The sequence below is a fragment of the Ipomoea nil genome, unplaced genomic scaffold (assembly GCF_001879475.1).
Source record: "Ipomoea nil cultivar Tokyo-kokei standard unplaced genomic scaffold, Asagao_1.1 scaffold2805, whole genome shotgun sequence".
In the NCBI taxonomy this organism is placed as follows: domain Eukaryota; kingdom Viridiplantae; phylum Streptophyta; class Magnoliopsida; order Solanales; family Convolvulaceae; genus Ipomoea; species Ipomoea nil.
Genome location: NW_017619233.1, coordinates 1,109,343 through 1,118,845, shown reverse-complemented (window position 1 = coordinate 1,118,845; position 9,503 = coordinate 1,109,343). Strand labels below are relative to the sequence as shown.

Below are 9,503 nucleotides of genomic sequence, written 5' to 3'. Positions count from 1 at the left end.
ATGGAATTATGAATGTACAGTTTGAACTTACAATATGAACATATAGTGATAAAATTATGAACATAGAGCTCTAAAATTGTGAATATAGAGCTCTAAAATTGTGAATATAGAGCTTCGGAAACTATGAATTTACAGTTATTGAATTATGAATGTACAGTTATAGAAGTATGAATGTACAGTTATGGAATTATGAACACAGAGCTCTGAAATTATGAACTTACAATTATGAACATATAGTGATAAAATTATGAACATATACTCCTATAACGAAGCGATTTGAAATTTAAAAAAAAAAAAAAAAGTGAAAGATAACGGTACCACTAACGGCACCATTACTGTGTTCAACATGCATGCTGGACACACGTCCATAGCATAACGATTCATCGCCCTCATGCTACCACTGCCATTATTTATTACCTCTTCTAAGGACATGCTAGATCTTCATGATACCTGATTGTGGCATTTAACTATTAGTTAGTGATAAAAACTTGAAAACATACTTTTTTGAATTATTCTTATTCTTATAATCTTATTGATTTAAATTTCACATTAGTTAACTATTTCACATTAGTTAATCTTATAACTATTAGTTAACTATTGATTTAAATTTCACATTATTTTTTATAATTTTGATTCATTGATTATAATAATATTTTTCACTCTTGATTATCGACTATCAAATTAATCATTTTTCGTTCTTTACTTTTTGAATACCGAGTTTTATTTTAGAATGGTCATTTGATTAATATAGTAAAATACCTCCGTTGTCACCTGTCAAGAAGTTTCATGGCTCCAAAGTCCAAAACTCCAAACACCCACAAGGACGGGAAATGCAGTAATAAATTATTAATTGCAAATGGAGGACTAAAAGTACAACAAAAAGTCAAAAATAATAAAAACTGTTTTATCAAGTAAAAATCAAAATTTAAAACTGAAGAGAATTTCAAAAAAGAAGATGAACACAGATGTTGAATTTCTTTAATTTTATTTAAGTACTACTGACTCCATTATATTGTAGTATCTGTCCATATTGAATTGCTTTAATTAATGTTAAAAGAAAAGGTAAAACAACAGAGATTTATTAATAATAATAATAATAATAATAATAATAATAATAATAATAATAATAATATTATTATTATTATTATTATTATTATTATTATTATTATTATTATTATTATTAAACATACCGCACTATTATCTGTATACCGTGAGCTACAACTAATCAAAAAAAAAAAAAAAAAAAAAAAAAAAAAAAAAAAAAAAAAAAAAACCTTTATTTAATCTCATTGAAAGATAACTATATATGTATGTATTTTAAAAATATTATTGTATACATATAAGTTTTTAATTTTAGTTTTACTAGTTCACGTTGCTTTTCAGAAGTTATTGAATGGTATGTTCCTTTCCTGAAGTGGTCTTCATTTAGCCTGCCCAGTTAAGTCTGTCCAGTTAATTAACTCAGAACAACTACGTACTACTTGCTAGTATATATGCGTTTTTGTTATATTAATTTCACTCTTTAATCACACAATATTATAACCACAATTTTACATTAATTATTGATTTGATTAAATTAAGTCCATATGCTTTTAAAAATTGGCTAAACTAACTTTCAAACATAGACTAAGTTTGGTCGTTGGTTTTCAAAATTTTAAAAACTAACATCCTTTTACTTCCTTTTTTTTTTTTTTTTTTTAGATTAACATCATAAAATTAACATAAGTCTAATTTTGATTGATTTTTTAGACCTTATATTTAAAATTATTTTTAGATATGCATTGCTTAAATATAATAAATATAATTTTTGCTTTTGAGTCTAATATACGTAAGATTTTAATATTCGATATCCCAAACCAAATTTACATTAAGATATACAGAGTAACATAACAAAAAAATATCTGAACCAATAATCTATTGAGTTCACCTTAAAATCTAGTTTAGATAATATAAATATTATTTTTACATAATATTTAAAATATTTTTGGATATATTTGTTGGAGTGAAACATGTATATACTTTTTACTTTAAAGTCTAATTTATTTAATATTTTAATATCCGTTATCCAGAATCCGGATCAAACTTAGAATATAACATAACAAAAAATATTTGAGCCAACAATCTATTGACTTCACCAAAATCTAAAAATCAGTTTGGATTTTGAGTTTTCATTATGATAATGTGAATAATTTCTTCTCCCAAAATGTGAACAATCTCTATCTTTATGCATAAACAAATAAATTATGTTTATACAAGTAATGAGTAAAAATAATAAAAGATGGTAATAAATAAATAAAAAAAGATAATGAATGTAGTCATAATAATAGATAAATATGTAAGTAAATAAATGTGAGAATGTATTTTAAAAAATGTGAGAATGTTGTAGAAATGTGATTTTATTGGTAGATATATATATAGTCAATCAATAGGTAATAGTTAACTGAATTATTATTTTGGGTAATTGAATACCCGGCCCCTACTTGACGATGAGTTCACATTATGTAAAATAATAATAATAATAATAATAATAATAATAATAATAATTGTTGGGCGTCAGGCCGAGTTTGATCAGCTTCTGTTCAATTCCAGATGTGGCACCAAGGACGGAGCTAGTGTGGGGGTAGTGGGGGCAGCTGCCTCCACTCCCCCACCCCACCTCTTTATATATATATATATATATATATATATATATATATATATATATATATATATATATATATATAGCATTAAATATTATATAAAATCTATATTTATATTTAAATGATTAATAGTTTGTGTAGCTTAGTGCATTGAACTCTAATTTTTTAGGTTAAAAGGTGTATAGTCATATGTTCAAATCTCATTAACAACACTTATTTATTTGTCTAATTTTTATGAATTATTTAATTAACAAATTAAATGCCCTTTTATTGGGACCGGGTACAGGGATATAGAACGGGGGTAGGGCGCTATGCCCAAAACGATGCGTACAAAGCCCGCCAAATACAAAGAACAAGGCCCACGGGGTGGGCTATAGCTAACTATGCTACTAGCGTAAAAATCGAACCCAGGTGACTGGATTGAGAGTATAGATCAAGACCACTAAACTGTAGTGCCTATCGTGTCTGAGTTGCCCCTAGCTAAGGATCCAGGATCCCTATTTATAGCATACCCCCCTCCTTCTTTGGCGTCCACGCATCCCACACTGCCACTCCCCACTCCGCTTGTTTGTCGCCATCTACATCACGTTCTCCGCCTTCCCAGGATTATCACGCCTTTGCCACCTTACTCACACCACCCCCGACTCACCATGCTCGGCGCACCCGCCCGCCTCCTGCGTACGGGTGCCGCCCGTGACCGACACCCTGGCGCGCCAGGACCGCAGTCGCGCCAGGCCGCGCTGGGTGCGCCACTGTCGGCCGGGGCCAGTGCGCGCCCCGGCCGACGCCCCTCTCGGCCACCAGCGCCGGCCCCCCGCCCGAGGCCGGCTATGGCCCCCTTCAGTGCGCCGGGCGCGAAGGCCGCGCTGGGTGCGCCGTGGCCGGCCGGTGCCTCTTTGCGGCCACCGGCGCCGGCCCCCTCCCGGGGCCGGCTATGGCCTCCCTAGCGCGCCGGGGCGCTAGGGCCACGCTGGGCCCCGCTCTGGCTGCGCTGGGGTCGCGACCTCCGGCCGGGTCCAGCGCCCCGGCCGGCGGCCCTGTCTTGCCGACAGCGCCAGGCAGTGCCGACGGCCCCTCCTGACCTCCCGGCCCAGTCTTCTTGCTTCCCCCTGTCGGCCCAACAACGTACGCTCTCTATGCCCGTGGCCCACCTCCAATATTCCCAATATTATACTTCATTGTATTCAAATTAATTTAGAAAAACTTAAATTTGATCTAACTAAAAAAATTAAAATTAAAACTTATTTATGAATATAGTATTAATTCAAATTATTTTATCTTATTGATTATGTTTCATATTTTGTCATTAATATTTTCATATTTTCACCTCACAAGTATATTTTTTTTCGACTCTATATAGTGTAATCTATAAAAAATATTCTATTGTAATTTATAATGTATTTTGTATTTTAATCTTATTATGGTTGTTTGATATTTTGTAATTGACATTTCTAACCTCGTCTAAATTTCGCCCCCACTCAAATAATTTTCTGGCTCCGTCCCTGTGTGGCACCATGACTTTCCATGGTGGGATGTGGTTAATTGGTTAATGTCCACTCTTTTATCATCAATTGGTTTTAAATAGAATATGACAACCATTGGTTAATGTCCACTCTGTGGTTAAACGAGTTAGACTTACAACCGTCACAAAATGGGTGATCTATTGGAAAGTAAGCATAATGCAGTGGACTGAGGTCAGGGATTGTTGGGCGTCGGCCTAGTCGGGTCGAGTCCAGCCCATGCTCGATTCGAGCTACTTATTACCAATTGAGTTCAGCCCATGCTCGATTCGAGACGTGGTGATGTGGTATACTATGGAAGGATGTGGTTAAATGGTTAATGTTGACCTACTTATCACCAATTGGTTTTGAGTAAGATATGACAACCAGATAGTCAAAGAACAAAGAACTTAATGATTAATCATGCTTGAGTTACAATAGTCACAAGATGAGTCTAAACACTTTAAATGAAATATAAATTTATCACATTAATTAAAGACTGAAAATGAAACTAACTTTATATTATACATGCAACACGCACACTGCAAACAAAATGGGAGGAGACTGTTTGTTTCCTAAGTTCCTAGAAGGGGTGGACCATCTTCGGTGTTTGGAAATTTTTGCACTATAAGAATTTTCAACTTCCAATATTATCTTACAAAAATAAAAATATTTTCCCCAAAAAGTCCACACGGTTGATTGGTTCAAAGTTTGTGTATACAGATATTCCTTACACCAGTTATGATTTGGCAATTCCAGTTCCACCTGCGTGCTCGCTGACTTCATGAGTGTGTACGTCACTGCTTTACGCCCCTTTGTATTAATTAAGATTTGATATGTTAACAAACATATACTCACTTTGATTAATAATATTGACTATAATAGAGGCTACGATGCAAGTTCAAAATTCACTCTCGTCTAAATATGGTATCGACTTAAAAGATGCTTCTTTTTATATAATTGATTATAAGAGACATTTAGTGTTTTTTACACGGTTGCAAAAATCAATCTAGGCGCTAGACATCTCTAGACCGTGTCGATTTCTCTCTTAGGCGTTTACCTAGCGCCTAACTCGACTGAATTCGGCCGAGTTAACTCGTGCGTTTCGATCGAGTTAGCTGAGTTAACCGAGTAGGTTAAGCTTTTCTATTTTTTTCATTATATATATATATATATATATATATATATATATATATATATATATATATATATATATTAAGAGTTGCCAAACAGAACAAACTCATATCAATGAATTTTAACAATGTAAAATTACATGCACTTGTAGGTGAAAGTATGTGCATTTATAAGTGATTTTATCTTCATTTTTTACTTACAAAGGTGCACCAGCTACTTGCACATATAACAAATTTACATGCACCAAAGGATCGTGGTGCACACTGGATGATTCTTAGTTCTCTCCTGGACAGCCATTCGTGAGAGTGCGCCCTTTTATATATATATATATATATATATATATATATATATATATATATATATATATATATATATATATATATATTCAGGGGCTCGCAGATCAGAGCACAATAAAATTTAGAGGGATGAATAATCAATAATTTTCAACAAAATAGGGTCCAATGTTCATTTACTTGAAAAAAAAAAAAAAAAAAAAAAAAGAGTACGTATAGTATTATTTATAGCATACGTTAAGACATTCACTATACATTATGAAACACATATTTTGTGGTATATTAATTGCAAATACTAGAATAAGTGAAACACACGGTAGAAATGCAATTTCATGGACTTCTCTCAATAAATTATGTCCACTCTACCTTTCTACCCCTTTACTAGAAATGCCTCGTGACTTCCATTATAGAAAGGGGTTTTACTTGTTTATAGCTGCCTTAACCAACTTCTCGCTGAAATCCCAAAGCTTCTTTCCCAGAGCTTCATCTCTGGCAAACGCGCTTGCCTCGTACTCATTACAGTCCAGAAAGTACTTTCCACTAATGTCGTTTAGGTCTGGATGGAGCGCCACATAGCACGTTGTAGCTGCCCCCTGTATTATTGTCACAACATACGTACATTGTTATTAGTTATCATATTTATTTTCTGCATAGCTGACAATCAGATTTACCAAAGATATGTTGTACGAGATAAGAAATTCAGAAGCTTTTGTTGTGAATTATGTTTTTTTTTTTTTTTTTTTTTTTTGTTTAAATTTACCTGATGGACATTCTTCCAGAGAATCCAAGTGAACAGTTTCATAATTCCTGCAGAAAAGGAAAAAGGGTAAGAGGAAAGATGAAACAGTTCAAAATGAGTTGAGTGCTTCTGTAAATTTGTATCCAGGATTTGAGGCATACTTGTAAAAAGAACAGAATGCCTCATAAGATTTGTCATTATCAACCCCGGGTGCACCGAGTTCACTGTAATATTACTTCCCTCTTCCTGCATATCATTGTGAGTTGAGACTAGGACTTGGACTTCAATACGTTGAATTGAAACGAATACAACAGAAAACAGAATATAGAAGTTACTTGTAAACGACGAGAGAGCTCATTGGCATGTAATATATTGGCTAACTTGGATTGCCCATATGCCATTTTGGAATGGTAACTGATAGTAGGAACAGAGGTGAGTAGGAGATATCACATAGTTTAGATTTCCACAGCATAGTAAAAAATATTGGCCAGTATAGTATACCTGCTTTCATCATTAATTTTGTCAAACCGGATCCCTTCTTCGTACGTGTAAAGGTGAGCTACAGATGACAAATTCACTATCCTACCCTGCACACCAGTAGCATTTGCAGTCTCCTTCATTTTATCTAGAAGAAGGTTTGCCAAGTAGAAATGACCTGTAAAAGAACCCGAAAACAGTTTTGAAATAATACCCTTGCAAGAGAAATGATTAAGCTTTAAAATTATAATGATTTTACCGAGATGATTTGTAGCAAATTGCGTCTCGTATCCATCTTCCGAAAGCTGAAATGGACAGAACATGACACCAGCATTGTTTCTGAAAATTCACATTTTCGCTGTTAGAGGCATTGTTTGTTCATTAGAATCCGATAAAAATTAGTAAAGCTATGCATTGAGGATGGAGATAAATTACATGAGGATGTTGAGAGGAAGGTTAAGCGCTTTGAAATCATCAGCAAATGCCTTAACTGATTTCAATGAAGAGAGGTCAAGTTGAAGAATATCAACATGAGCAGTGCTGTTATCCTTGAGAATGAGTTGTTTTGCTTCTTTTGCAGCATCCATCTTTCTTGCTGCAATGATGACATGGGCTTTCCTAAGGGCTAAAACTCTTGCCACTTCTAAACCAATCCCACTTGCACCACCTGTGTTCAGATCAAATTTTCAGGAGGGTTCCAACACAATCAGTAAAAACAGTATACAAACACAAAGCCTACATGCGCTTAGCTCAGTAGTTCAAAAGAAAGTATTTGGGGTACGAGACCAAGGTTCGAAACTTGGCAGGGACATAGTGGGAATTATGCCCAAAGTGAGCATATCCCTTGTGCGCACCAGGCATTTCGCCCTGTCTGCTGAGTCACTACGTTACTGTGATTTACATTTTCCCCAGATGCTTTGTCGGGTTGGGATGTGGGGGGCCCTTAGGGTTGGGGCAAGTATAAAACACGGATTCGTTAATGAAATAAATGGTAGACTATTCTTCATGGTTGTACTATGATTTAGGTAAGAGGTCTCAATTCAATCCCCACATACCCTGTCTCCCTAATAAGATGTACAGAAAACAAAACAAGAAATAGAAAGAAATAAAGGCTGTCTATTATCAAGAAGGCTACTAAACGTGGTGGGTTAATATAACAGCTAGTGGGGCAGTACTCTTAGTGGGAGGGTACCATGAAAGTGAAAGTCACACTCTTTGTCTCTCTTCTTTAGCTTTCACAGCTCAGATTTAGAACCCCTATGGCCCTATGCAGCCATGTCTCACCAACATTTTCCAGAATTATACATTTATACCCAAGGCTCTTTTTTGCTCATGACATTGATAGAATATAATGAAAATCTCTAGTGTATAATATGGACTTGTGAATATCATATATCATATATGTATAGGGATTAGACAATGGCCTTGTGATAATATTTGATTGATTGATTTATTTATATTTAATTAATAATAGATTTATTTTTTCTTAAGTGTCAGTCAATTCATTATAGTATTATTCACCAAACAAACCAAGAACTAACAGAGGTCGTAGTTGGTCAACAGAGTGTCACTGAAACAAACATTTCCTCAAATATCTACCATACTGTCTTCGATCAAATTAGGAAAATAATCAAATTACTAAATAAACAAATTCAGTGAACAGTAATTTACAGCTTTATTTAAACAGCTGAAGCTATTAACCAGATCAAATTAATAGATAAACAAATTCGGTGAACAATAATTTACAGCTTTCATTTAAACAGCTGAAGCTGTTAACCAGATCAAATTAATAGATAAACAAATTCAGCGAACAATAATTTACAGCTTTCATTTAAACAGCTGAAGCTATTACCCAGATCAAATTAATTGATAAACAAATCGTAGCTTTCGATCCTTTAAACAGCTGAAAGCTATTAACCAGATCAAATTAATAGATCAACAAATTCGATGAACACTGATTTACAGCTTTCGATCATGTAAACAGGTGAAGATATTAACCAGATCAAATGAATAGATAAAAAAATTCGATGAACAGTGATTTACAGCTTTCGATCATTTAAACAGCTGAAGCTATTAACCAGAGCGCACATAAAGTTTACGTATGACAAACTTACATGCATATGCATACTCAAAGAGAAAGATATTGCATATATATATGGATAAAGTGAGACAGAAGAATTGAAAATAGAGAGATTAAAGTGAGTGCAATGTTAGAAATGCCAAAGTATCGTGGCTGCAAAGAATGTGTTCGACATATTTCCCGACTGGGACAAAGAGCATATATATATATATAAGCTGGAAGAATGCATGGAGAGGCAGTAAGGAAATTATAAACCTGTAATAATCGCAGTGAGATTGGAGGCATCAATGCCTTGAGTGACCTGCTCAGCAGTGGAAGCTGATCCAAACCCGCTCGGCCCTGGAATTCCTGTAATCAATCTCAACATCTTCTTTCCCTTTCTGGAACTCTTCTCTCTCTCTCTCTCTCTCTTTCTTTCTGCAGTGAAAACAAAGTAGAACCTGCTCCTCTATATATAGAGTAGATGAGTGTAATTCAAAGTATACCGAAACTGCAAGATTTTTCGTCTACTCTACTTGAGTATTAAAATCCAGTGATGAAATTCTGGGTTACTGTAGGTGGTGAATTCGTTCGGCATTTAATGCTTAGTCGGTGCCTTAATTCCAACCTACCTTTCAACCATATTGTATACTCAATATTTTA

The 9,503-nt window shown here is 34.5% G+C and overlaps 1 protein-coding gene across 1 annotated transcript; it reads right to left on the bottom strand.

Annotated features, from left to right (window-relative positions):
* Nucleotides 1–5,752: 5,752 nt before the first annotated feature.
* Nucleotides 5,753–9,503, bottom strand: LOC109157983 (short-chain dehydrogenase TIC 32, chloroplastic-like). Its single transcript, XM_019305795.1, has 8 exons — nucleotides 9,117–9,503; nucleotides 7,217–7,448; nucleotides 7,041–7,120; nucleotides 6,806–6,959; nucleotides 6,640–6,718; nucleotides 6,466–6,550; nucleotides 6,326–6,372; nucleotides 5,753–6,158 (listed from the first exon to the last, which is right to left on the bottom strand). The coding sequence occupies exons 1-8, from the start codon at nucleotides 9,226–9,228 to the stop codon at nucleotides 5,985–5,987; spliced, it is 963 nt and encodes a 320-aa protein (XP_019161340.1). The 5' UTR covers nucleotides 9,229–9,503; the 3' UTR covers nucleotides 5,753–5,984.